A 26,541-nucleotide genomic window follows, 5' to 3' on the forward strand; every position below is an offset into this window, starting at 1 on the left:
CACTACAAACGCAACAAAACTCTTCCGTTTTCCCCCGAAATCGTTGTCGTGTAAACGGGGCCTGACATGTGACTTGGAATTGGCTGAGTGAATACTCTTTCTTACAACAGCAAAATAAGTGTGGACAGAGAAATGTGTCTTAAAACACTGCATCTATGAGGTGGAAAAGAGCTGTTAAAGACACAGTAAACAGTAATGTCTCCATCCTTTGCAGTGGACTAACACACAGTAAGTTGTCCACATGGAGTTGTTTACTTTTGAGCTGATCACATGGTCAGGTAATCTCATGCACCTTACACTCTCTTTCCTTGGCTGCACGATTCCTGCACACTGTTTTATTCAATATTTATATAACTGTGATTATTTGCCAAACTGTTTCCCGTAAGAGGTTTATCAAATTTAAACACTGAACTGGGTCACACAAATAGCACAATTTTTGTGGGAAAGGGAACACTTTAGATATTCGTTTAATTTGCGGACCCACAAAGTAAACAGTGAAACATCAAAGGTTTCCAAACAAGTTGGTGAAACAGCAAAATTTGAAGTTTGAGGGCGTTCACATACACTCTCTTTCCTTGGCTCCACAATTCCTGCACACTTTTTTATGCAATATTTATGTAATTGTGATTATTTACCAACCTGCAGGCAGGTATTCCTAAAACAATAACTCAGACTGAAAAAAGTTTGGCTGTCATTTCCTATTAATCAGGAGGTGCCCAACTTTGTAATTTTAACCTGAAATACTCATTATCTTAAAGACTGCCATGGCATTTATTTAAATTGTCTTTTTTATTCAAAGAAAGCAATTTCATTTTATCTTGTTGTTTATTTTCCTAGCGTACATTGGAAAGATCTATGTTCAGTGGAGGAAGTGGAATATTCTAGTATATTGAAGAAGTCAGGAAAATCTTTATGATCAACTCTAGTTGGTGTGTGCAAAAGTACAACCACAGCCTAACTCTATTCTAAATAATTTTGTATTTATTGCTTTTTTGCTGTTGTTAGTATTTTACAAGAGAGTAGGATGAAATTAAAGAAAATATTGCTTATTAACTGTGTACAATTGTTGTGATTCACGCTATCTCATAATCACCCATTCCTCATATAGGAACTGGTTCAAAAGCTGCTGCAGGTCTTCAACAGGAACACATTATTCCTGTCCTGTCTTTCCTCCACTGGCTGCTTGGGTATTTAATGTTCCCTTTAAAGTTCTTTTGTTTATTTTTGCAGTTCTAAACAGCCTTATCACACTTTTTTTCCCTCCAGAGCTTCTTCTCTATTACGCTCTCAATTCATCACTATGGCCTGTCCAGCTTGTTCCAGTCCTAAGCAGAAATGTCCTAAGGACACAAGGAGTCGATGTCCTTCAACTTTACTTTGCTCAGCTGTTGTTGGTTCTGATTTTATATGTGTACTCCTTTACTAGGATTAGTATTAAATGATGATAATGAAGTTTTGAATATTTGTTTTATCCCTTATGTGAAATGAATTAGAATCCACTACAGTACTTTCTCAGGAGCCTTATTGGATATGCAATTATAATTCTTCCTCAAAAGTGTTAAATAACCAAAAGACCTCTCACTTCAAACATTGCTGTGTCATCGATTTGCTGGTGACGTCTTGAGGGGTCAGTGTTGATTTTTGGTTTGTGCAAATGAAACAAAGTTCTTAAGTGTTTCATTATCCTCAAATATTTGTGTAATCCAATCCCTATCAGAACTTGGTGATGCACTTACTGGAAAATGAGCCGATGAATAATCCGAAATATATGAACAGTGAATTAAAAAAGTACACAGGAGTGCATTTGATTACCTGATTATACAAGCACAATAACAGTAGCATGGTCTATATGTGGTGTGTTAATGAAATGCCGTGTACTGAGACATTACCTTGGAGAAACGGCTTTTATTCAATCTGTTCATACCCTGCAGCACTCTTTAACCTTTCCTTGCCCCTCTTGTTCTACATCTATTTACTTTTCATCGTTTTGTTTTTTTTTATTGCCATATTTTATCTAAATCTCTGTCTCTTTCCAGGATGTCATTTTATTTATTTTCTTCTGTTAACGTTTGTGGTTTCTATGTTTTGAGGGTTTCGTAAATTCATTATTTTAAAACGTGGGATAATTTTTTGCAAAAATCCCTATTTGTTCAAAGCTAGTGTGTGATATTTATTTTTATGAGGTCATATTAACCCCTAAAACTTAAATTGCACAAAAACATAGGAACTAAACAAACTGGTTACATCTATTGGTTGGATGAGCTACTTCAAAAACCCTCATGACTCTGAATACATACTTGTGTGTGCGTGTTTGTGCATCTCTGTGATGGACTGTTGACCTCTCCAAGCTGGATTTCCACTCGGGCTTGTTGACCGTTGGAGATAAGTGCAAGCCCACTTGTTTGACAGCTATTTGATTGTTGATTGGATGTCTGACAGGCGTGTCATATCTGTAAATCAATAAACAGTAATACCATTTATGACTTAAAAGAGAAGGCAGAGGGCTTCAGAGGTTCATTCCTACTTGAACACTTTTGTAGTCTCACTTCTGAAGCAAAGATGTGGAAGGCAATTTTTCCTTTCCTGGCCGCTCTTTTTGTCGGGTTGTCTTGTGTTCCTGGGGGCATAAATAAGATAAAAGATGCAGAAAACGATGAGATGTTTCAGACAGCGTTGAAGTTTGCTGTTGTCCAACACAACAACGGCACCAATGACACTGTCCTCTACCAGGTTGTTAAGGTGGTTTCGGCTGAGGTTCAGGTCAGTATGCTGCAGATATTTCTTTGTTCAGTGTTGAATCAAGGCCTACTATTAGAAATAAATGTAAACATTTGACACAATCAGGGGCCAGACGTCACATATTAAAAGATTTAATTTAAACCCAAGTCTTTGTGAATAACTATCTCGTCTGTCTCTCCTGAAAGGTGGTAGCGGGACTCAAACACATCATGACTGTGATTTTGGGAAAGACCAACTGTGAGAAGGAGGCACCAGCAGACAACTGTGGCGTCCACAAAGAGCCAGGATTCGCTCGGGTAATTAGACCAGATCATGAAAATCTGATGTTAAACTCTGAGATTTAAAGATAGAAATCTCAAACACCAATTATGAATAAGTTAACATTGTAAAATATGTCATCATAGGCACTCATCCAGACAATTGACATTTGTTTGGATGAATGTACATGTATTCTCTTTTTATTAAAATTTTGCACGCTTTCTTTTTCAGCATCACCGGTGCAAATTTGAAGTGTGGACTCGCCTATGGCTTAATGATACCCAGCTAATAACAAATGAATGTGACAGTGTTGAACGTACTATAGAGTGAAAATCCCTTTCCTCTGGAATATTTGCAAATGGTTACTACCTTTAAACCCTCTCAAGGTCACTTCTGTCAATGCTGCAAAACAACTTTCAAACTTTCGAACCTCAACAAAGATCTGTATTGTGCAATGCAAAACAAATGTATCACACAGCAGAAAGGATTCATTAACAAAACAAACTAAATTGTTTTCAATAAAGTAACATTTGAACTTCTTTGAATGGTTTTGTGTGGTTTATATATATGTGTATGTCTTTGAATACATTTTTATTTATGTAAACCTCTTTTATTCTTCTGATGTTGTCAATTTTTATGTTAGAAATTTAACGTTGTGAGATACAGATTTGCGTGTTTTTGATTTGACAACCCCTGCTCATTTTTAAGGAGGCACTCTGCTCAAACACAGCCAAGATCGGGGTACGATACTGGCGGTCCAAATGCAGTCAGACTACTAGCCTGAGCAAACCCGAGTGCAAAAAGGCCCTAAAAGGAGGCAAAACGGGGAGGAGAATGTGCAGGGTTAATTTTACTTCACAAGTTACGTTTTGACATTTTGGAAATATAATTTTATTTAGGCAGATCAGAGTAAAGAATTGAGAATTATCAGTTTTGTTCTACAACATAAAATACTGACAATCAATTAAAGTTAGCCACAAAACGTGAAACTGGCCAGCAACATGAAAACTATTGCAAGGCACTGCAACCAATTAGAGAGATTTTACATTCTTTCATTAACAAAACTTGTTCAATGCTGCATTGGTAACCCTTTCATTATCCAGTTAAAGAGCATTCAGATAAGACTCAACAACATATCTGCAGCAGCTAAATAGACTTCATACAAACCACAAAAACACATTCTGGGAAGTTTAAAAGTTACTTTATTTGAAACAGTGTAAGTCTTTTGTTTGTTTCTTTGTTGAATACTTTCATGGTGCTATTTTGGTTTTGAATTGCAGAATACAGATCTTTGTGGAGGTTCTTGAAAATTTCACAACAGTTAGAGTTGTGAAGTAGCATTTGCTGAAGTGACCTGAAGGTAGTGACACTGCAGATCTTCAAGGGAAAACAGTTTTTCACTCTGAAGTACGTTCAATACTGCTGCACTCCTCTTAGGTCAGCTGGTTGTCATTAGGTCACACTTCCAAATTGCACCAGGAAAGCCCTTCAAATCCTTCAATAAAACGTCATTGGAGTTGCTTTATTTACTTTTGTGTGCTAATGAATACTTTCATAGTGAGACTTTTGTTTTGCATTGCAGAAAAATTTAATAAAGTTTGAAAGTAGCATTTAGTGAAGTGATTTTGAGAGGGTGTCAAGATAGTATCACTTCATAGATCTTCAAAAGAAAAATGTTTTTTATGGTGAAGTAGGTTCAATATCACCGCATTCCTCTTTGGTCAGCTGGGTATCATTGAGCCATGGGCGACTCCACACTTTGAATTTGCACTGATAAGGCTGGAAGAGAAAACCCACAAAATATGTCAATAAAACTGAGAATACATGTTCATTTATTCAGACAAAGATTACTTATTAGTACTCTAAAGGAGTGCCTACAATTCAACATTAGACAATGTTAGTTTAACAGAGTTGGTGTTTTATGTGTGAGATTCTTTTTCTTAAATACTAAAGTCAGCTTTTTATTATCTATTTTATTTACCCGAGCGAATCCTGGCTCTTTGTGGACAGCACAGCCATCTGCTGGTGCCTCCTTCTCACAGTTGGTTCTTCCCAAAATCACAGTAATTACGTAATTGGTCCCAGCTACCACCTTTAGAAGAGGTAGGCAAGACAAAGAAAATCCATATTATTGTGACACAGTGAAAATACTCTTATCAGAAGTGAAACATCAAAGACAGACAAAAAACAGTGTTAACATATATTTTTTTATATATTTGTTATTCACAAAAACATTATGTAGTTAATGAGTTCAAATTAAATCTTTTAATATTTGACATCTGGCCCCCTAACTGTGTCAAGTATCTACGTTTGATGCTAACAGTAGGTTTTGAGTGAATAGTGAACACTTAAATCTGTATAACATTACCGACCTGACGCTCAGCCGAGACCACCTTAAGGACCTGGTAGAGGACCGTGTCATTGGTCCCGTTGTTGTGTTGGACAACAGCAAACTGCAGCGCTCTCTGGAAGCCCTCATCGTTATCTGCATCTTTTATCTTGTGTAAGCCTCCAGCTATCATCTGACAAAAGCCAAAGGCTAAAAGAGCGGCAAAAAAAGGAACAATAACCTTCCACATCGTTGTTTCGCAGGTCAAACTGCCAAAAGGCTCAGAACAAGAAGCTTTGATGCTTTCTGCCTGCTCTCTGAAAGCAGAAGTGATGGAACTATTTATATTTTACCAGAGGACTCATCCGATCGATAATCAGCTGTCAAGCACTGAGGCCAGAGCTTATCTCCAGAGGGCAAAAGTCTCTTAAGGACTAACAGACAGTCTGGACTTTGCAGTCAACTAACATGTTTTTGAGATTTGGAAGTACCCACAGAGAAGTCTCTGTCCTGCGTATACCTGCTGTCATTGTTGCTATTATGTTTATATTGTCTCCATTTTAGTTCTCTTTATTCAAGTTGCATTGGGTCTGGCAATACTGTTGGTTTCTTACCTTCCTGGAGGTGACCACAAATGGGAATGAATGCATTTTCTGCATAGAACATTTAACTGTCCTTTGTTAATCACTTACTCTGTCTTCTGTCACAACTGGTTGACAGAGCATCCTTTTTTTCTTTTCTTAATGTTCTGGTCCAAAAATGACCACTTCACTCTTTTCTGAATGTAAAAACAGAAAATTAAATTTTGTCCAGGGTTTTATTTCTTCAAGGCATTCCTGTAGGCTTGAATACAGTATTCATCAGAACTACAGGTTTCACAAGACTTGCAACTGGGTCCAGGTTTAAACTTATAGTAGGACAAATACCCTGATTTGATCAGCCAACCGTAGTTACATGGTTAAATCAAAGCATTTTCATTGACAGAGTGCCCCAAACACAAGGCCATTAATTAATAGGAAATTTAGTAGAAGCACGCCACCTAATGACTTAGAGATGTAATTGCAGTGAAAGGTCGTTCTACAAAGAATGACTATGGGGCCTGAAATCATGCCACAATTATTATCATTAACATATTGAGCACCATACAGTTTTACTTAAAATTATGATTAAGGCAGTGTTGCCCAAGAGACATCTGTTCACTCAGAAAATGCAAACTCTGTGCAGAAAGATCCCAGACCAGGATTTGAATGCAGAAAACTTCTTGCTGCAAGGCAGCAGTGCTCCAACAAGCATCCACACTTCAAAAAATGAAATAGGACACCTAGCAGGACCAATTACCACAACTTGCTTCCCGCTGAAGAACAATCAGCCAAAAATATGTTTTATATCTTGCTCACCTCACAGAGGGAGACAAACAAAAATGATTATTAATCACAAGGACAGATTCTGATAAGTCAAATTTACTTTATTTGTTTTAATTTTTAGGTTTTACCAAGTCATTAAACAATTGATCAACTTTATTTTTGCATTACAGCATTTGTAGTTGTGAAAACAGTGGACTTCATCACACAGAGGATGGAAATATGTTTACACTGTTAAAAGTAGCGTATATTTCACGGTGAGTTAAGTTAAGGGTTCGAGCACTGCTTTTCCGTGACCTGAATGTCATTGAGCCACGGGCAGCTCCACACTGTGAATGTGCACTGGTAAATCTGAAAAAGAAAGACCAGAATACAATTACAATAGCATGTCATTATATAATAATTTATGCAGACAAACATGAGATGCATTTGTTTCCAAAGAGTGTTATTTTTTAACACAATCAAATGATAATCATGTCACAGTTTTACAGTACTTCATTGTATTTATGTCTGAGAGAAAAATTGGAATAAAATTAACATTTTCATCCCTAAAGTTTACAACATATTTTTAATAATGTAATATAATGACCTGAGCCTTAGTTGGGTCCACGTAGACAGTACATTCTGTGTTTGCTTCGCCTTTCTTGCAGTTGGTCCGTCCCAGTTTCACAACAATCTTGTAGTTAGCTCCTGCAACCACCTATTATGGAGAAGAAGAGTAACCATAGTGATTTATTTTATTGAAGACATATCATATATGGTTGCAGTCATACAGTACACATACATAATGTACTTGAAAAGCTAAATACTAAAGCTACAATTCGGGTTACCAAGAAATTTCCATTTCTTAAATCCTATTTCCATTTAATTCTAGCATAATGTAAACCATTGTGCACTTTTTATTGTCAGAAAAGTATTTACATGGAGTGCAAATACAGGAGGTCGCAAAAATGCTTAAATCTAAAGTTAAATTTATTTATTATACATAAAATATTCAATAAGTTAAAATACGCTCTTTAGTCAGATTAGAACTAAACCGTGCACGCATACCTAGGGAGAATTTAGAGAGGTTAATTTACTTGACAGTCATGTTTTTGATTTGGTTTCCCGATGAGAACCTACGCATGCAAGGGGAGAACATGCAAACTCCATGCAGAAAGACCCCGGGCTGGGAATTGAACCCAGGACCTTCTTGCTGCAAGGTAAGTGCTACCATCTGCGTCGCTGTGCAGCCCACAAGTAACCATGACAACAGAATGTTACAGTTTACGGCACTCACCTGAAACTGTGCGGAGACGATTTCAACCACCTTGTGGAGGAACATATCTCCTTGGTTGCCTCTGTTGTGTTGGGCGACGGCGTAATTCAACGCATTTAGGAAATCCTCACCCTGGATGTCGGCGTTTTTCCACCCCCCAGGTATGCCACATTGCCCAACGGCGAAAATAGTCGCAACAATTGGAACAACAATCTTCCACATCTTCCTTCTTTAAGGTTAAACTGCTGAGTCAGAGGGAGAAAAGTCCAACTTGGACACTGTTTGATTGTGTATAGCGGTCTGCTCTTTATATAGCAAAAGTGACACTATCGGTCACAGATTAGTAGAGGAGTGACGCACCACGCTGTCAATAAACAATCTCTGCAGGACCAACCCGCCTTGTGTTTTCTTCTTTCCTTCCAGGAGCTCGTCGAGGTCTAACCGCATTTGGATAAACGGATAATCTCCCAAGGTTTGTTTTGGCTTTTTCAGACGTTAGAAGCGTGAACCCCATCTTCATCAGGAGGTGGAAAAACGCGACAAACAAGGTTTCTCAAAGCAAGGTCTAAACTTTTAAAGCTGTTGCACTGGAAATCAAACTTTCTCGACCTTTATCCCATTAGCATAAAGCAACCTGAGCGAGTGCTCACCTTTTGAACTGCACAATGCAGAGACTGCAACTTTTGAAGTAAGCGCTCTAAAATCACAAATTGACAAAGTGTAAGTGTGCTTACTTTTACCTGCATTTCAACACTTTTTCTCTCAAACTTTGCAGGGACACGTTTTTTGGGCTGGATGTTCCACAACAGCAGCTTCTTATTGGGTGCGCTGTGGCAGCAGCTGCAGCAGGTGGAATCCTGACCTATGTAATGCAGAGAAGAAGCAAAATGAGAACTATCCCTGTTGGTGAGGGATGGTGGGGAGCAGGAGAAAAAACACTCTTAGAGGATCAAAAAATATACCCCTTTACAGTGGAAACGTCAGATGAAGAGATTGAGGTAGTTTGGCTCACACCAACTTTTAGAAAACGTGTAATGCTTTCCTTACTCACAATTTTACACAACTTTCCATCACAAAATCCTAATAAAATGTGGAGGTAAAATGAGAGAATGGGAGAAAGTTCATGGGGTGAGAACACGTTTGCAAGGCATTGTTTTATGTAAAGGGCTCAGTTATGATTTTGCTTACCAGGATCTCCATGAACGCATTGACAAAACCCGGTTCACTGACCCTTTGGAGGACAGTGGCTTCCAGTATGGCTTCAATTCCACTTATCTTAAGAAGGTGGTTTCTTATTGGAGGAATACGTTTGACTGGAAAAAGCAAGTGGCCATGCTGAACAAGTATCCACACTTCAAAACCAAAATAGAAGGTACGCACCGCTACATAATGAGCAGCAGCTGGTTTAACTTTCTATCTGGTGAAATCCGTTTGTCTTTTGTGGCGGTGCAGGACTGGACGTGCACTTCATCCATGTGCGCCCACTACAGAATGGGGACCAGAGGACTCTGCCGCTCATGCTTGTTCACGGCTGGCCTGGCTCCTTCTATGAGTTCTACAAGATTCTTCCACTTCTCACGCAGAACCACAACGGAATTGCGTTTGAGGTCGTAATCCCCTCCATACCTGGCTACGGCTTCTCAGAAGCCCCTCATAAGAAAGGTAGATCATTTTAGGAAAAGCGCGTTTATTTGTGTTCCATCATTCATGCACAGGCCAATTCAATGACTTTAGAAAAAGCAAAAAGAAAGCTACCACAAATACAATCTATACAAATGAACTGCGAATGGCAATTTGGAATAAATAAATAGTGATGACATGCGATAGTGGAACTTAACAGAAAAGTCCTGCTTTAATATTACCAGTAGTTTCTGCACATTTCAGATTTTAAGGGCGTTTGTTCCTGTGCGGAGGAGCATAGAAACTAAATTTAGGATCTCTTTAGCTCTGGTCCCTTGAGTTTTCTGGTTTCTGGTGAGATAAGGGCTTTCGGCATTCCTGACGAGCAACTCTGAGACTAATTCAGGACTTTATACCCATGTCAGGAATAAGGAGATGTATTGTACTGGTGTTTGTCTGGTGTCTGGTACCAGCGTTTTTTGACGAGCTGCAAAGCCAATTAGAATAATCTAGTCTAATAAAAATAAAACATGCCCCATTTTTTCGGCGCCCTATTTTATCCAGACTCCCAAACTACATTTGGTTAGTACTGCCAACCGTAGTTGGACTCTTACAGATAGGGTGAGGATCTCCATCATCCAGGGGGAGCTGACAGTAGAGTCATTGCTCCTTCTAATCAAAATGAGTCAGTTTAGTTGGCTTAATTGGAAGTATTTACTGTGGTGAAACACAACTAAAATCCTTTATAAAAACCTGTGGGCCAACATTAAGGTTGTGGATTTCATGTCATGAGTAGTTTCTGTCAGATATATAATTCATGCTGTCTCGGCCTTCCCAAGTTTCAATTAATTGTAGAAAATTAAGATTGCGCTTAACAGTAAAATTACTGGGTAAGAAGTATTTTTTCTTTCCTTTATTTACTGGCTTGACTTTGTCTTTTTACATGAATTGGCACTGAAGTGTAACATTAAATTGTGTTTATGTAATCTAGATATTCTTTCTCTGCTGGTAGTCATGACCTGAATCGAAGGGCATTCCTGTAAACTGGGCCTCAGCCGTTTCTCAGGACAGATAAAACTGACATCCTGGACTCAGAACACACCAGTTGAAGATATGAATGATTGAGGTATCCGAGTCCCTGTCTGAGGGCACAGGACGAGGACAGCTGTAAGGCCTTAGTGGATGTTTGCATGTCATACTGTATGTAGTGGTGGAAACTGAGGTGCTGGGGTTTTCGGTTTAGTTGTTGGATTTCTGGGTATTCGAGAGGGTGGGAATGGTAGTGACGTTTGGGGAAGCTAACCTCTTTGTCTCTTTGTGTTGTACTCAACTTTATCTTTAGTATGACTTGTTTCCTGTTTTTGGATTCTACCTTTGTTTTGGAGTTGTAGCTAACCTTATCTTCCTTTATGTGGTTTATTTCCTGTCTTTGGATTCTTCTTGGCTTATGCACTCGACAGGAGTCTTGCTCTTTAGTTTTTAATAAATTAAAGAAGAAAAGTTGTTTGAGCAACTGTTGCAGGTTTTGTTCCAATATTGCCTTATATTTAGTTCCATCCATCTGCCCTTCAACTTCAGTAAGCTTGCCTGTTTTCTCTCCTCACAGCATAATGGTTTTCTTCTCACAGCGTTTTTGAAACTAACAAAAAAGAAAAAAATAAAGTTTTTAGGTCTGACATGACAAAATGTGAAGAACCTTAAAAGGTTGAATAATTTTGTGTTGTACTTGTTAAAGGTTTTAACAGTCTGGCTGCTGCTCGGATTTTCCTCACACTCATGGAGCGCCTGGGCTTCTCCCAGTTCTACCTACAAGGAGGGGACTGGGGCTCGCTCATCACCACCAACATGGCTCAGATGAGGCCTGAGTAAGTGTGTGGTGGAAAATTACTACACGTTAACATCTGCTGATCATGTTATATGAAATGCTTGTGAACTCTCACCAAAAGAGCTATTTGGGTTACATGTACAAGGTTGGACGTTGTTTTCTACAGCTGCATCAGAACCAGACTGTCTCGCCCCTTGTTTTGACTTCCTTATCCTTGTCATAAAACTCATGTGTTATCTCTGCCTGGCAGAGCTTTTCACCCAGACCTGCTTCATTATTGATTGACCTACAAGCTCTCTGTGTTGTGCACAATATATGAATAAACCCGAATGAGTGATTTCACCTGACAGTGCTTGGTAAAATAGTTTTTTTTTTCCACAACAAAGTGAAAAACAGTTTATCGGAAGAAGCACATCATCATTTTAGTGGAATTTCCAAAGCAGACATTGTATCATTATTAAGCTCTGAAATGAAGCTTGTCCTCTACACACAGATTTTTCCAGGACATTGGGGACAATAGGCATGATTGTTTTGGGGTGAAACTAACTTGTATTTCTTTTTTCTGTTCCAGCTGTGTCAAAGGGCTCCACCTAAACATGTGCATGTCAAATAGCGGTTTCAAAGTGTTACTCTCCATAATCATCGGGCCTTACCTTCCCTTCCTGGTCGGCTTTAGCCAGGAAGACGTTCGCAGGGTGTTCCCTTTCTTTCAGAAGAATGTGTGGGAGATGCTGCAGGAATCTGGCTACCTCCACATTCAGGCAACTAAACCTGACACAGCCGGTGAGAACGTACAAAAAATATCTAGCTTAATACTATAAAGACCGCTAAAGCTACTGGAGAGTGCAGCCTGCTGTAGTTTTTCCCCATTACCTCTTATTAAAATTGTATGCTTGTGCAGGACGTGGACTGAATGACTCGCCTGTGGCCTTGGCGGCCTACATTCTGGAGAAGTTCTCTACCTGGACTCAAAAAAAGAACAGAGATCTGGAGGACGGTGGGCTGGAGAGGTAAAACAGCGAAATATGTTTTGTTTTGAATGACACTCATTCCTCGGCTCCATTTTACTTCAAGTTTACTAAAAAAATTTACTGACGTTCTCAACTACTTCAATAAAATGATGGACCTCTGATAACTAAACGTGTAATGAGCTGGGTTTTTACTAAAGCTAATTTTTCCGCAAATTAGCTTTTATTGACAGTGTGGCAAAGGGTAATTGGTTCTATTTTGGCATTTAAACCGACTTCAATAAGAACAGTTTCAAAATCTAAGACAGTCATATGTATTATTTGCTGATTTTAATAAAATTTCTGTGCACTTGCAATGTCTGGCAACAATATTCATACCCCATAAACGTTTGCCATGTTAGAATCATAAATTATAAAAAAAAAATCTATTATAATAGTTTTTATAATAGACCAAAACAATTCTACAATAAGTATTATCAAGCAGGCTGATTATACATGTATTTTTAAACCATTTAATGGATTAAAATGGCTAGTCAAAACCCAGAGCTAAAGGCGTCCTGAAGGCGTCTGAGAATCTGTGGTAAACTTTCTGTGCAGAGATGCTTTCAATCCAATCTGCCGGAGTTTGAGCCATTTTCAAACAAAATGTGGCAAAAGTGTCATCATAGAGGTGGCTTTACAGCATATTTAATTGTATGGAACTGATTGAAAGTGTATTCCACACTTCAGATTTTTAATCCCATGCATCATCTCAGTATCTAGCTAATCAGTTTGTGTCTTTTGAACAGAAAATTCAGCCTGGATGATCTTTTGACGAACGTCATGATCTACTGGACAACAGGCTCAATCATCTCCTCCATGCGGTTCTACAAAGAGAACTTTATCAGCAACCTCAATAAAAGGATTGACTTTAGGTAGGAGTGTAAGAGTTTGTTTTGTTTGTCATTATCCAAATGTGACCAGAATTATCTCTAATAAGTGCAATAAATCACGTTTTAGGACGGGGATATTTGTGCCCACTGGACTGGCTGCTTTCCCCCAGGAGCTCATGCACTGCCCCAAATCCTGGGCACAGATCCGGTACAAGAACATCGTCTCCTATGTCTTCATGCCCCGAGGTGGACACTTCCCCGCCTTGGAGGAGCCCCGGCTGCTGGCCAACGACGTCATCCAGTTTGTCAAAACAGTAGAACATTTCTGAAAGTGTTCTGACTAAAACAGTTGTATGCATTTTATTACAACCAACATATTAAGCTCCACAAATACAGAAAACTGATTTTTTTTGTCTTCCATGCAACATTTTGCTTTTTGTTATTAAAATTGCTAATGGTTCAGTACATGTAAACATGCTTGCACATTCAGATTTCCCTCAGAATGTAAAGAAAGCAATAAACCTTTCAAGTTATGTTCAGTAAAAGTATATTGCACTGAGTCGTGTGTGTTGCTGCGCTTAATGTGTATGAAAGAAAATGCTTTATAAATATAGACAATAATTCAGGTGCTCTCAAAACTGCAATAATGCCTCTTGATGAAATATTAACTGAATTAAAGACTTTAAAAAGATCCTTTTACACTTTTGAGCAAATCAGAACATTTAAATTCACATGTTCTAAAACGGAAAACTTTAAAATACGTAAAATTCTAAATTTGGCGAATGACCTGGGTCAGTTGGTGAAGCCTTTAATGGCCATGGGTGCCTGAAACCACACATAATCCTGCCAGTCTTCCCCCTCGGCTCCATGCCCCTCCGTAGACAGAGTAATGATTTTATTTTTCACTCGAGTCGGGACTTTAAACTGTAGTTTAGGTCGGAACCAACCGACGCCACATTCCCTGTGAGCCAGCGCCAAGACCGTGGTGGGCATCATGCGAACAGGATTGTTGTCGGACAACAGGTCAGCAACGAAGAGAGTGCGGAAGAGCTGCCTCAAGCAGGAGGAGGCTCTGAGAGACTGATCCCCGGCAGCCATTGCCAGGGCCTCCATGTTGACCTCATACATTTCTTTAGGTAGAATGAGTGAGCCGCCCATCAACAGTAAAACTCTGGGTACTCTGCTCAAAGAAAACAGCACTTCCAGCTGCTGCAGAAGCTCCTCCAGCTCCTGAAGAGTCTGGTGGCATTTGCGCAGATCCAGATCCGCAGAATGCAATGGCCTTCGAGTCACTGCGCCTCTTTCCTGAAAAGCAAAATGTTTCCAAGCAGCGAGTTACTTTGAAATCAACAACACTTTGAGGAAAACGGCTTCAAGGCGGCTTCCTTCAAACCTGCTTTGAAGTTTGCAGCTTTTTCTGGGAGTAAACCAGCTGGTCATACGTCATGGGCAGCTGCTGTCTCTGATAGAGGATGCACTTGAGGATCTCGCTGACGAAACGGTAGCAGCCGTCCTGGGTCACGGCGCCGGGGAAGACCACGTCCACGCAGCCTTCTTCCTGAGCTTGTCTCACCACCTCAGCGTCTTGTTCCTCAGTGTTGGTGTCCTTTCCGTCATCTGGACCAGAAGTCTCTTCTGTTTCCGTTTTGTCTGAACAGAACCAGAATATCATCCTTACAGTGAAGTAGAATTTTTTGTCACTTCACATTTTAAGTGGCTCTGCCTCGAAATATTAATGCGTTTCTGTGAGTTCTTGTTAGCCTATATCACAGCACAAAGGTCCTTTAGTGGTCACCACTCTTCAAAATGGGAAAGACAATGGAGAATGACATTACAATAGTCCTGCTGTATGTGTTGATCACTTAAGCTCATAAAATGGCTCCAGAGAAACGTCAACCTGCCCATAATAGCTTCAGCCTTAAAAAATATACAGTAACGTTGGGTATCTAGGACAATAAAGGGAATTTAACAGGGTATTTATATTTCTGGCCTGAAGAATTTGCATGCAAATTAAATGTCAAAATGCCAGCCTGTGATATTGCAAAGAAATTATACTGCCATTCAACATATTGTGCAGCTTCATCATAAAAATAGTGTATAATAAGCAGCGTAGAAACCGTAGAAGTATGGGATGTTTATGAAAAAAATATTTTAGAATTGTTTGACCAACAAATTGATATAAACTAATTTGTTTTCTTACAGAAACAAATAGGCCCACAGTGCTTAGCAGTGTTTAGTTGTTTACTGTTCTAAATACTGAATCACCTTGTATTTAGCTGGCAACTGAAGAAAATTCTAAAATTAACAGAATGCAGAATAGACATGGAGTTTAAATGCGTACCTTGAATAATATCTGAAGGTTCAGAAGAGTTTTCCTTTTCTTCTGTATTTTGCACACTGTGCTTTTCCTGAGGTACATCTTTAACATCCGTGCCATTATTTGATTCTAAATTTATTTTGATCGAGTCTGTTCGGAGTTCTTCGTCTATTTCCGAATTTGAATCGTCGGACACACTCTGTAAGCTAAGTAGTGTACATGTCATACTGGGCTCCTCGGCGGTCTTGCTGTTCCTCTCTGAGGAAAAGGAGAGTCTCCGCTTTATTCTGCCGTCTCCGCTGTGGACAGTGGACGAACCTTCTGTCTCATCTGAGTTCAGTATTGGCTGTAAAGTGTCACACAGGTCTGCCATTATTTTTGAAGGTCCGCGCCTGGTTTGTTCTTACCGCTCGGAATCATGGGAAATCCACTGAATGTTGCGTTCACGTTAAGCGGAAACATTGGGAAATAGCATTCCTCGCAATAATGCAATTTTTGAGATATAAAAAAAAAAGTCCACATATTTTATGGAATTGACAGTCTTAGGTATGCTAATAGTGTTAATTAAATCTACCTCATGTTTTGATTAATTTAATTTATTCATTAATTTAATTTAACTTAATAATTAATCTAATATATTCAGAAACATTTTGAAATTATGTAATTTCACAGAAAAAAATACAGATGTTCAAATTCTAGTGTTTTATAGACTAAAATAAAAATGTTATGAAAAAGAAAATAGTACCAAAATAAATTCAGGCAGGAGAAACCCTTTTCTAAGTCTAACGTCAAACGTTTGAACATAATACTTGCTAATAGTGGGCTACCTTTGTTAGAACAGTACAAAGTACTTCCAAGTGACGATATATTTTTTACTGTACATCCACTTGACCTCGAAATGGCACAAGAACCTCAGCAAGTTGAAATAACGTTAAAACAACAAAGCTTGTGTAAAAGCAAGAAGTCTCACTTCAACATAAACTTTCTCTAGTCTCTTGTGCATTTTTGGGTAAACGCCTGTTTTTTCAATCAGTAAAGTTACTGACTTTCTCGGACAACATGTCGGCAAGTACCAAAGTAAGCGTAGCGATACTTCATAAAAGTAAGGTGTAGTAAAACTCCTAAAAATGTGTATACTTTTTCTCTAGGAAAGGAAATTATGTCGATGACATAAAAATTAGGACGTGCTTTGCCGCCCCCTCTAGTGGCTAATTTCTAGATCACATGGGGGAATAAAGAAAGCCCAGGTGTGAATAATTAGGAAAGACAAACGTTTTACCAAAGAAGAAAGAAGGAAGAAGCATTTGTTTGGTTGATAATGTCTTCGGTGAGAGTAGCGGTCCGAGTCCGTCCTTTGAATAAAAGGTGGGTCCAATGGAATTTCTTTTTTTATTTTTATCTTAACTTTTTAAAATTGAACGTCACATAACTCCAATTTATTTTCGACAGAGAAAAGCGGTTATCTTCAAAGGTGATAATTCACATGAGGGGGAACACAACATCTATTCATAAGGTACGTTATTAAAAAAAGTGAGCGAGGTTTAGAATGGGTTTAATTAAGTTATTACCTAAAGTGGACTGTTCACTTTACATTCCAGCCTTCAGCTGTTCGAGGGGAGAAACTGAAGGACAGAGGAAAAATGTTTTTATACGACTACTCCTTTGACTCAATTGATGCAGACAGTCCCACATTTTCATCGCAGGAGAAGGTGAATTTTATTAAAGTTATTATTTTGCGTTGTACAGAAGTGAAATAACTTTTTTTTAAAAATAAACTTTTCATCTCTCTCAGATTTTCAAGGACTTGGGCTCAGGCGTTTTGAAAGCAGCATTTGACGGTTACAATGCTTGTGTGTTTGCATATGGCCAAACGGGCTCAGGGAAATCTTACACCATGATGGGAAATAAAGTAAGAATAATTAAAAAAAAAAACATTTAGATCCTCTTTTAACCCTCTCACATTCTGTCACATTAAAACCTTAAATTTAGATAATTATTATTATTTTTTTTGTAGATTGAAAGTTTGTATTGGATCGACACCAGACAGTGAACTGGATGGAAACAAATGCATAGTTTTAGTCTCAATTCTTTAAATATGTATGCGTGTTTTTTTTTTTACTCTTATTTATATTGAGAGTAAAAACAGAGTTGACCACTTTTCTTTGCAATTACTGTTGCAAATTTATCACTATCTGTCTGCCATCTTTGCACATCTAGTGTCATTTTTGTTAGTTTCATAAATTGGCTTTAGCTTTGTCAGAAAAAGTAGCCTCAAGCTTGTTTTCTTGAAGGATTTCTCCTTATTTGAATGCATTCATCTGTCCATCTACTCGAGCCAGCTTCCGTTTCCCTACAGCATGATGTTGCCACCACCATGTTTCACAATGAGATGGTGTTGGAACTTTTTCTTTTAAACCAAAAATGGCTTCTGCCCATAAAGATTATTTAGCTGGTGTCTGATAGTTGTCATGAGTTTTCACCATAACTGTGAAACGCTGCAGCTCATTCAGAGTTACTAATAAAAGTTTTGCTGCTTGATGTTCTTTGTTCAGCTTTTCAGTTTTGGTAAGTGGCCATCTCGATAGATTTATAGTTGTACCATTTTTTTATTTTCCTTTTCTGTGACAGCTTGATTAGTGTTTTACACTGATGCGTTTAAGCTGAAGTTATTGTTTTATAACATATCCCTAATTTGTCCACAATGTTATCCTTGAGCTGTCAGTCGTTTCATGATGTGGTTTGCTCACTGAAGTGGTCTAACCAATGTCTGAAGTGTTCACAGAATAGCGGTTCTTATACCGAGATCAAATTAAACACAAGTTGAAAGCAATGCATTGCCCTGGATTTTATTTGGAGAATTTGCAATAAAGAAGCTTAAATGCTAGTGCATTATGAATGTTTCAAACTTTTATTTGTAAAAAAAAAAAAAAAAGAATACTGTGTAAAAGTTTCCCAGAGCTATGCACTACTTTGTGTTGCTCTATCACATAAAATCCCTCATTTGATTTCAGTCCAATTTATAGGGCCAATTCACAACATGTTTTAAGGCACTTCACAAAAAAGTACTCTGAAGAGTTGAAAGCACTGTTGGCTGAAAGATGATTGTCATCTGTTCATTTAGATATCACAACTGATTGTGTTGGCACCGACTTCCAATAAAAGTGAATTAATTTAACACTAGTTTATAGCTACAATTCCCAGGAGGCTGGGAAAAGCTGGGTTTGCATGCATTGACCTCTTGCCTGCTAAACTGACAGTCTGCAGCCTCATTATACTGACTTCTCACTTTGCACTAATCAGAAAATGTGATGAGTGTAGTAAAACCTCCATTCCTTTTACCACAATGAGATTCTTGCATTATGATGGAGGATTCTACTCGCTTGCTGAAGGGACTCAAGCAAGGTCATCAGCAGAGTTGCTGTCAACGCCAGATAATTATATATGGCTCTTAATGCCTACTGTCTGCTGCTTTGTAATTAAAAACAAGAGGGCAAGCAGCTCAGACTGAAATTGCTTTTATGCATCAATGACTCCATATCAGATGCGGTGATTGTGTTGTTCAGCAGTCTTTGCATGTGCTGAGTTGTGGTTGCAGCAAAGTGTAAACACTTGGATTATGTCATAGGATCAAGATGTAGCTAATTTTAATGCAAGATTAAAATTGGTGTTTTGATTCTGTCAACAATTTCTCAATTAAAGGTGGATAAAGGTTTAATCCCACGGATCTGTGAGGGATTTTTCCTGGAGATATCCAACAGAAGCGGGAGCGACGGCATGTCATTTCATATGGAGGTCAGGTATGCAGATACTCCCATACAGTTGAAGTTCTTGTTAAATGCAACAATTCTTCGTGGATACTGCTGCTTACAGACATCTGCCTGGTAGATGTCATTAATTTTGTCTTTAATTTATTTAAAGTTTTTCCCTGGATGAAATAGTCTTGTAGCTTCAGTGATTTTTTTTTTTTTTGAGTGCAAGTTCAGTCCTTGAATGCCACTGTCCTTCAATTTTTGGATGCATCACTCTTTCAACACACCTGAATTAAATGGCTTTGCAAAATTTGCCAACATGCCAAGGAGTTAACACAACAGAAACCATCTTGGCACCACCACAAAAGCTAATATCCACAGTCTCATCTCTGCTTTTGGTGGTACAGCCAATCAGCAGCAAGGAAAATGAGTGGAGCTTCTGGATTGGCTTCTCTGCAAACACAGGCCAATGGCAGCATAGAAAGCTAAAATACCTTGATGTTTTAGCTTTATGAAATATTTTTTAAAACACTTTAAAAATATATATTTTATATGCTCATTGAAGAAATTTCAATGGTGAACAATAGTAACGTTCCACTAAACGGTATGTTTTGTGGAATGTTACCTAATTGGTAAATCCTCAGTGATTTGGAGGGAAGGGCTCATTGTAGTCTGATGGCATTTCCACTTTACAGATGATTTATTTTGACTGAAACTTGCAGTATAATTTTTATCACTTCTGTCGGTCTGCTCCTAAAGGGCAGTTTGTTCTGTAAAGGTTAAAGCAGGTGATCAATTAGTTGACTTCGACCCAATTCAAAACTATCTAGTTTACCTAAAAGCAAGTTCTGTGGTAGAAAACAAATTAAATGAGCTTCTGGCAATGAAAGCTAGAATTGTTCCATAAGTCGTATGATGGTTACAAAAGAGCTGGAGGTGACTTTTAACCAAATATTTATCTATGCATATTGACCTTGTGTGTAATGGAGAAAAAGCCTGGATTCTTATTTAAAATTAAATTAAGTTGTATAACTTCACTGCAAAACTAAAGAGCCAAAAATGAACCTGAACTTTAAACTTCTTACCAGAACAGTTTACAAACTTGAATTGATTTGCAACCTGATCTTGGAACAAAATGGATTTAAAATTCTTCAATTAGAGATGTGTCGATCTGGTTTTTTCTTATCGATACCGATCACCCATGAGAGCCAATCACCGATACGATCACATAATTATTTTTTTATCATAAACACTATCGGTTACATTATGTGGAAAAAGGAACCATGAATTCACCTTAATTTAGACAAAAACTTGTTTTTAATAACTTTTTCCAAGAAGGGAACTAAACAAAACAGGCATTCTGCAAATTGTACTGCTATCAATAATACTATCTTTAACAGACTGATAACATATGAAGGCTCTGAAGAGGCTAAATAATGCAAAGAGCCAAAACATTCAAAGGCAAATACAGGTTCCGTTAAAATAAACAATCCAGAGTTACTGAATGAAAACTTCCTGATAGCATGGCGGCTAGCTGATTACTGCTAGTTCTGAGTGGCTGTTTCTGACTGAGCGGAGTAATTATGCAGAGCAGGGAGGAGATAATCTCTAAAAAAAATTATCTGTCTCATGTTAGGACAGCGAAAGTTTTAATACGTATGTAAAATAATTTTTTTAGGTTAGATGCTGCAACTTTAAACAGAGGTTTGGTGTGAGAGTCACTACCAGGTGGAGCAGAAGCGGCGCTCCGTCTGTGAAATATTACTACCTGTAGCGCGTAGCAGCGGTTCAACAGCAAGAGCAGAACCAGCGTCTTGCATCGCAGCTGGAAGACTTAAATAATTTTGAGGGTTATTTGTTTAGCTTTCTGACCGTCATGCTAATCCGGGTGAGTGTTTGTAGCTGTGCACTGCTTTACCTGCTATCTGATCCTCCATATGTCTTTTTTACTGCAGTGAGCCTCGATGTAGCCAAACTCCGTCAAGTATGCCATTGTTTTTATGTTGTATTAGCTTTGTGGTGTTGATGTATTTTGACGTGCTTCAATTTTCCGCCGCAACACGCAAACTTCCCCATTCACTCAGTGCGTTATAGTTCCACATCGCTTAGGATTTGTTGCTGCGCGTTTGCGCAGAGTGAAGGAAAGAGGAGACCAGCTGCACAGGCAGGCTGCGAAATGAGAAGCAGGTGATCGGTATCGGCAACACGAGCCAATGATCGCCGATCATACACTTTTTCACGAAAATCGGCCCGATTATGATCGGTGACTGATCGATCGGCACACCTCTACCTTCAATATTTTGCGTGCAGGGAAGAGACTCCCCAATGGTTCCTTTTCTTGAAGGAAGCAGAAAATCGATAACTAGACATTTTTACTGAGCAATGACGGAACTTGACAATAGCCCAGAAAATATTAAATGATCACGATTTATTGGATGAGGCCTATTTATATGAATGAACTGATTAAAACTGGATCTAAAGGGGGGGATGTGAATAACAGCTTCTTAGCAATTAACATGCCAAGAATGTTTGGAACAAGGACTCTCCAGGGGTCTGCGTGTTGAGAATCCATTTAGACTGAAATGATTGCAGTGGACTCGAATACAAACGGTCTAATTTTATAATGTTTAATTCATCCTGTGCTGCATTGGATGGTGGTTAAATATTTAGCCTGTGAAAAGATGTAAAATCAGCAAAAAGAGGGTGATAATTTTACACTTGAGTGTAGCTTGAGCTAATCATTTCTTTTCCTGGTTTGTAAAAATATGTAAACTCATCTGGTGGGAGATTTTCTTGCTGATCATTGCTTCATTCTGTTGTACACAAAGAATCACCATTTCCTTTGTCTTGTAAATGTAATTTTATTTATATAGCACATTTTCAGCAGCAAATCAATACAAAGTGCTTTACAGGAATTAAAGGGAAATGCAAACAAAATAACAAACCAAAGGAAAGACCAAAAGATGAAAAAGCTAATGTTGATTCAAAGTAAATAAACTAGATAATCCTATTCGGGGTTGGTAGAAAAGTATAAGTAAGTATCCTCTGGTCAAATTCCTTTTCTGGTTTTTAAGAATAGGAGTCTAAAAAGTAGTTGCTAAGGTAGTTTTTCTGGGTTCCAAATTATAATCCCTGTTCTGGGTTGCTAAATAAGTGTGGACTTCTGGGATGCTAGATAAGTATAAGTATCCTCTGGACTTTTTAAGTGTGCTCTAAATTTGTAAAAGTAATGATCACAGTTTCTAAGTAATAAAAAAATAAATGTTCTGTTTTTCTGGATTCTATGTTTGTTTTAATTCCTTTTCTGGGTTGCAATAATAGGAGTTTCTGCATCTAAATAGTGACTACTCTACAGTTTCTCAAATATAAGCTAAAGAGTGACTAACAAACTAGAGTCTCTGGATTCCAACTTTGTTCTAATTCCTTTTCTGGGGTAAAAGTGAGTACTCCCCACTTTTTCTAATAAAATAAAATAAAGGAAAGGACGCATTAGGGCAAATGGCAACATTCAGACAAAACAAAGACATGAGTGAAGGCGGTGACATCACAGGGCCGTGAAACCATGTTGCTCAGCCTTCCCTGAGAAGTCTGATAAAGGTGTTATCAAGGAATGTCCTTGGGAGCGCTCAGCTCCACAGCTGCATGGATAACAGAAGGGGGTGAAGTGGGAGGAGCATTGTTTTTTTTTTTGTTTTTTTTCCTCACCAGTTATCTGGAGATTTACAATGAGCGTGTACAGGACCTCCTAAAGAAGAGGAGTGGAGGCTCAGAAAGTGGGGCCTTGAAAGTGAGAGAACACCCTACGGATGGACCTTATGTTGAGAGTAATGCACAATTTTAATTGTTAATCTGAGTCTTATTGATAGTGTCTCAAATGCCATTCAGAATTTTCATCTCTCTAATACTGTATAGATCTATCAAAGCATGTGGTGCTCAGTCAGAGTAATGTGGAGAGCCTCATCACGCTTGGGAATGACACCCGCACCATCGCCAGCACCGGCATGAATGACTTCAGCAGCCGTTCACACACGATCTTCACCATCATCTTTACCCAGGTGTGACATGTGAGCTAGCAACACAGAAAGCAAGCTGAATTGCTTGCTTTCCATGATTTCTAGAAACATTTATTTGAAAACTGTTTAAAGTCATACTTCAACCCATATCACTGCTTATTAAACACTTATTACATCTTTACTTTTTTTTTTCTAAAATTCTAAAGCAATATTTTTCAGTTTAAAGTGTGTGCATGGCTGTATGAAATGCTCTTTGATCCTCATTTTTCAGGGATGGTTTGATGGCGAGTTGCCCCATGAGAGGCACAGTAAGATCCAACTGGTGGACCTGGCTGGCAGTGAGAGAGCTGATGGCATGCAGGCCGTGGGCAGCAGGTTGAAGGAAAGTGCAAACACCAACAAATCCCTGGTTACCTTGAACAGTGTGATCTCGGCTCTCGGTAAATTCAGCTTGACTAATAAATTAGCTTTATATTATACTGGTTAGAAATATATTATTTCATTTTGAACAAACTTAAGTATTTTAGCACTTTTATTTCAACTAAATGCAATAATATTGTATGCAATTCTTTGCTGTTCTATTGTTTTATAACGTAACCCTCTAACCGTCTCCACAACTTTCTCTTGCCTGGCCTTCACAGAACTGGATTTTTACTGACATATTATTTACAGATGATTTGATGACTGCAATTGAGTTTAAGGGTATGGGAATGAAGAGGGGTGAATAAAAATGTCCGACTTATTTTATTTATGTGCTACATTAGGGGTTCTTAACGTGGGCAGTACCGCCCCCCAGGGGCCGTTCAGAGGACGGCAGGGGGCGCTGGCGGACATTTTTACAAAATGGGGGGCGCTGGGATTCCTTTGGGGGGCGTTTGGTCGAAGGTAAACTTTACACCGTATATGCACAATGATGCCAGTTTAGACTTTGAGCAACTTGGTGAAACTGTATTGTGTAACATTAAATCATGCTTGACTGCAACTGTATTGATGGCAGCTCTTCTTCTATTCAGTGTTTGTTAGCTTCTCTTAGCTTCTTGGCGCAGCTCCGTTCTCCTGCTACTGGCAGCTAAAATCACGATRCCCTCACTGTGTATCCCTCTGAAAAATKAACCCATTTAAATAAAGAAATGAAGAAATCCCTCCATGGGTGATACCACGATAGAGATCGTTCATTTTATAGCGTTAACACCGGTGCTGTAGTGGTCCGGTATGAAACGGGTGTGATGGAACAACACAGTACTTTTAAATTTCAATAATTAGAATACCGAAATAGTTTCCGTTGTTTTGAAAGGTTTATATCAGTCTGCCTTTACCCCATCGATACGTTTCCCGACCGCCCTGTACCTTAGGGGCTTAAAAAAAAATACCCAAAAGACGCGCACATTGCGCAAAACTCTGAAACAACGGAGCGACAAACTAGATGTGAATTATGGCATAAAAACAGAGAATCCGACGCTGAACAGTGGAAAAAATCAATACATGATGTGAAACACATGACGATTAGATCGAGCAGCAAGTGATGAGTAAAAATTACTGATGATGAGCATCAATAAACGATAAAATAAATGTAGCAACAGGAAAGAAACTAAAGTGGACATGGCAATAAACCAGGAGAGGATAATACTAATCAAATGAAACTAAATGGAAATGAATGAAGAACAAAATGCAAGAATAAACTAAGAAACTAAAGTAAATACAGAGGAATAAACTGGTATGGCAAGACCTTTCGAGCAATAATTAATACAGAGGACTGTAYGGCAAGAATAAACRGACACTATTTCCAGATAAAAGGTAAAATAATATTGTTGAAGTGCCATGGGTTTGTTGAGACCACATCTAATACTGAGAATAAAAATATTTTACAGACCATAACAGTAAATAACTTATCACTTAGCTATGTTTGTTTTTAATTGGATTTTATATATTTATTTCTTCAATATTATTTTTCATGTTGGTGTTAATGTCATGAGGCTGATGACTCCATGACACTTTCAGTTTGACTCATTAGGATTTGATTAAGAACCAGATTTGTTCTTTGTAATTTCTGTCCAGTAAAACTATTAATCTATCAATAGACGGGTTTATATAAAGATATAATCCATGTTTCTGTCTCATATTTGTATGGCATTAAAAGGACCTGGAACTTTTGTTTTTCAACTCAAAGCTCTGGTTTGCACAATAAATGCCATCTGGGTGAAGTTTTATGGATAATGCTCTGATGTCCCATTCTCCTGAAGGCAGCACAGAGCTGCACCACCAGAAACTGACAAACACTGAAGAGAAGAAGAGTTATGATTAATGTAGTTACAGTTCTATCCATGTTTTAATGTTTTAATGTTGCAGAGCTCAGTCGTTTTGCAAATAATTCAAAGTTTAAACTGGCATGTTGTTCATCTTTTCTCTGGTCATTTTGTGCAAGATTTAACAACTCTGGTCATTTTGTGCAAGATTTAACAACTAGAAAATGGCAAAGAACAAGAATTTTTTCCACTCTGATTGGCTGCTGTTAGGCCTACCAATTTTAACTTGAATGTTCATAGCATTTTTTGCAGACACCTGTGAAAATAATTTCTATTCCCATGACTTTTTTGTTCTCTGGGAAATTATTTTTGACGATAAATACAGAAACAAGCATAAAAATCAAAACATCTACAATAGTGACGGTAATAAAATTAGTCAGTGCAAAGTAGCCTAAAAATTCTTTGGTGGGGAGCGGTGAGGGACTTGAATAAGGCCTGGGGGGGCGCTGGCACAAAAAGGTTGAGAAACACGGTGCTACATGGTGTTTGTCACACAATCTTCTGTGAAAAACATTGAAGTTTGTGGTTGTAGCATGACAAATTGTAGATGGGTTTTAGGTTATGGATACTATTGAAAAGCAGTGATGCAAGCATTTTTATTTTTATTGTAAATGACCAAAAGCATAACAAAACTTTGACCAGACTGGTCAATAGAAAAATTAATTGCTAAAGACATTTTGGTTCCTAAAATTGATCTCTAGAGCCAAAAGATGAAACTTTTCTTTCCTTTGGGTTATTGTGTACATTTTTTTCTTCAATGTGACTTGTAGCTGACCTTGCAGTGAGTGGACAGTCAACAAAAAAGAAGCAGGTCTTCATTCCTTACAGAGACTCTGTGCTGACATGGCTACTGAAAGACAGTCTTGGTGGAAACACCAGAACTACAATTATAGCAAGTATGTGTTATGAAGACATTTTCACTGCATTTA

At 38.3% G+C, this 26,541-nt stretch overlaps 6 protein-coding genes across 8 annotated transcripts in view; 3 read left to right on the forward strand and 3 right to left on the reverse strand.

Annotated features, from left to right (window-relative positions):
• The first annotated feature begins 2,497 nt into the window (after positions 1–2,497).
• LOC103477222 (cystatin-like) lies at positions 2,498–3,536 on the forward strand. Its single transcript, XM_008430192.1, has 3 exons — positions 2,498–2,760; positions 2,925–3,035; positions 3,229–3,536. The coding sequence occupies exons 1-3, from the start codon at positions 2,560–2,562 to the stop codon at positions 3,325–3,327; spliced, it is 411 nt and encodes a 136-aa protein (XP_008428414.1). The 5' UTR covers positions 2,498–2,559; the 3' UTR covers positions 3,328–3,536.
• Positions 3,537–4,182: 646 nt separating this feature from the next.
• Positions 4,183–5,661, reverse strand: LOC103477223 (cystatin-like). The gene is made up of 3 exons (XM_008430193.2): positions 5,370–5,661; positions 4,979–5,089; positions 4,183–4,776 (listed from the first exon to the last, which is right to left on the reverse strand). Exons 1-3 carry the CDS (start codon positions 5,574–5,576, stop codon positions 4,678–4,680), a joined length of 417 nt encoding a protein of 138 aa, XP_008428415.1. The 5' UTR covers positions 5,577–5,661; the 3' UTR covers positions 4,183–4,677.
• Positions 5,662–6,770: 1,109 nt separating this feature from the next.
• On the reverse strand, positions 6,771–8,239 carry LOC103477224 (cystatin-like). Its single transcript, XM_008430194.2, has 3 exons — positions 7,967–8,239; positions 7,277–7,387; positions 6,771–7,038 (listed from the first exon to the last, which is right to left on the reverse strand). The coding sequence occupies exons 1-3, from the start codon at positions 8,165–8,167 to the stop codon at positions 6,955–6,957; spliced, it is 396 nt and encodes a 131-aa protein (XP_008428416.1). The 5' UTR covers positions 8,168–8,239; the 3' UTR covers positions 6,771–6,954.
• An 82-nt stretch (positions 8,240–8,321) lies between these two features.
• Positions 8,322–13,778, forward strand: ephx5 (epoxide hydrolase 5). Of its 2 annotated transcripts, none has more exons than XM_008430196.2 (10): positions 8,322–8,417; positions 8,569–8,633; positions 8,721–8,943; positions 9,137–9,317; positions 9,398–9,607; positions 11,301–11,430; positions 11,962–12,173; positions 12,292–12,400; positions 13,147–13,272; positions 13,358–13,778. In XM_008430196.2, exons 2-10 carry the CDS (start codon positions 8,611–8,613, stop codon positions 13,557–13,559), a joined length of 1,416 nt encoding a protein of 471 aa, XP_008428418.1. In that variant the 5' UTR covers positions 8,322–8,417; positions 8,569–8,610; the 3' UTR covers positions 13,560–13,778. The 2 variants fall into 2 exon arrangements, with proteins under 2 accessions (XP_008428418.1, XP_008428419.1); XM_008430197.1 differs by having other exon boundaries at positions 8,402–8,493.
• On the reverse strand, positions 13,575–15,960 carry mad2l1bp (MAD2L1 binding protein). The gene is made up of 3 exons (XM_008430195.1): positions 15,572–15,960; positions 14,624–14,880; positions 13,575–14,535 (listed from the first exon to the last, which is right to left on the reverse strand). The coding sequence occupies exons 1-3, from the start codon at positions 15,918–15,920 to the stop codon at positions 14,023–14,025; spliced, it is 1,119 nt and encodes a 372-aa protein (XP_008428417.1). The 5' UTR covers positions 15,921–15,960; the 3' UTR covers positions 13,575–14,022.
• Positions 15,961–16,778: 818 nt separating this feature from the next.
• Positions 16,779–26,541, forward strand: part of kif16bb (kinesin family member 16Bb) — a 32,564-nt gene continuing 22,801 nt past the window's right edge. The window contains exons 1-9 of one of the 2 annotated variants that reach the window (XM_008430198.2): positions 16,780–16,912; positions 16,997–17,060; positions 17,146–17,256; positions 17,340–17,456; positions 19,247–19,344; positions 23,005–23,120; positions 23,209–23,351; positions 23,581–23,749; positions 26,383–26,508. In XM_008430198.2, coding sequence (XP_008428420.1) covers positions 16,866–16,912; positions 16,997–17,060; positions 17,146–17,256; positions 17,340–17,456; positions 19,247–19,344; positions 23,005–23,120; positions 23,209–23,351; positions 23,581–23,749; positions 26,383–26,508 — 991 coding nt within the window. In that variant the 5' untranslated portion in view covers positions 16,780–16,865. Of the gene's footprint in view, positions 16,913–16,996; positions 17,061–17,145; positions 17,257–17,339; positions 17,457–19,246; positions 19,345–23,004; positions 23,121–23,208; positions 23,352–23,580; positions 23,750–26,382; positions 26,509–26,541 lie in introns of both variants that reach the window. The other variant, XM_008430199.2, reaches the window with a different exon arrangement.

The sequence above is a fragment of the Poecilia reticulata genome, linkage group LG15 (genome assembly GCF_000633615.1).
Source record: "Poecilia reticulata strain Guanapo linkage group LG15, Guppy_female_1.0+MT, whole genome shotgun sequence".
NCBI lineage: Eukaryota > Metazoa > Chordata > Actinopteri > Cyprinodontiformes > Poeciliidae > Poecilia > Poecilia reticulata.

Coding starts and splice junctions, on each gene's coding strand:
- mad2l1bp (XM_008430195.1), bottom strand. CDS start 15,920: ATGGCAGACCTGTGTGACACTTTACAGCCAATACTGAACTCAGATGAG. Junction 14,881..15,571: donor ACCTTCAGATATTATTCAAG/GTACGCATTTAA, acceptor GGTTCTGTTCAG/ACAAAACGGAAACAGAAGAG. Junction 14,536..14,623: donor AGCTGCAAACTTCAAAGCAG/GTTTGAAGGAAG, acceptor TTTGCTTTTCAG/GAAAGAGGCGCAGTGACTCG.
- LOC103477222 (XM_008430192.1), top strand. CDS start 2,560: ATGTGGAAGGCAATTTTTCCTTTCCTGGCCGCTCTTTTTGTCGGGTTG. Junction 2,761..2,924: donor TGGTTTCGGCTGAGGTTCAG/GTCAGTATGCTG, acceptor CTCTCCTGAAAG/GTGGTAGCGGGACTCAAACA. Junction 3,036..3,228: donor AAGAGCCAGGATTCGCTCGG/GTAATTAGACCA, acceptor TTTCTTTTTCAG/CATCACCGGTGCAAATTTGA.
- LOC103477224 (XM_008430194.2), bottom strand. CDS start 8,167: ATGTGGAAGATTGTTGTTCCAATTGTTGCGACTATTTTCGCCGTTGGG. Junction 7,388..7,966: donor TCGTCTCCGCACAGTTTCAG/GTGAGTGCCGTA, acceptor TCTCCATAATAG/GTGGTTGCAGGAGCTAACTA. Junction 7,039..7,276: donor TGGACCCAACTAAGGCTCAG/GTCATTATATTA, acceptor TTTCTTTTTCAG/ATTTACCAGTGCACATTCAC.
- LOC103477223 (XM_008430193.2), bottom strand. CDS start 5,576: ATGTGGAAGGTTATTGTTCCTTTTTTTGCCGCTCTTTTAGCCTTTGGC. Junction 5,090..5,369: donor TGGTCTCGGCTGAGCGTCAG/GTCGGTAATGTT, acceptor CCTCTTCTAAAG/GTGGTAGCTGGGACCAATTA. Junction 4,777..4,978: donor AAGAGCCAGGATTCGCTCGG/GTAAATAAAATA, acceptor TTTCTCTTCCAG/CCTTATCAGTGCAAATTCAA.
- ephx5 (XM_008430196.2), top strand. CDS start 8,611: ATGCAGAGACTGCAACTTTTGAA. Junction 11,431..11,961: donor ATGGCTCAGATGAGGCCTGA/GTAAGTGTGTGG, acceptor TTTCTGTTCCAG/CTGTGTCAAAGGGCTCCACC. Junction 12,174..12,291: donor AACTAAACCTGACACAGCCG/GTGAGAACGTAC, acceptor ATGCTTGTGCAG/GACGTGGACTGAATGACTCG.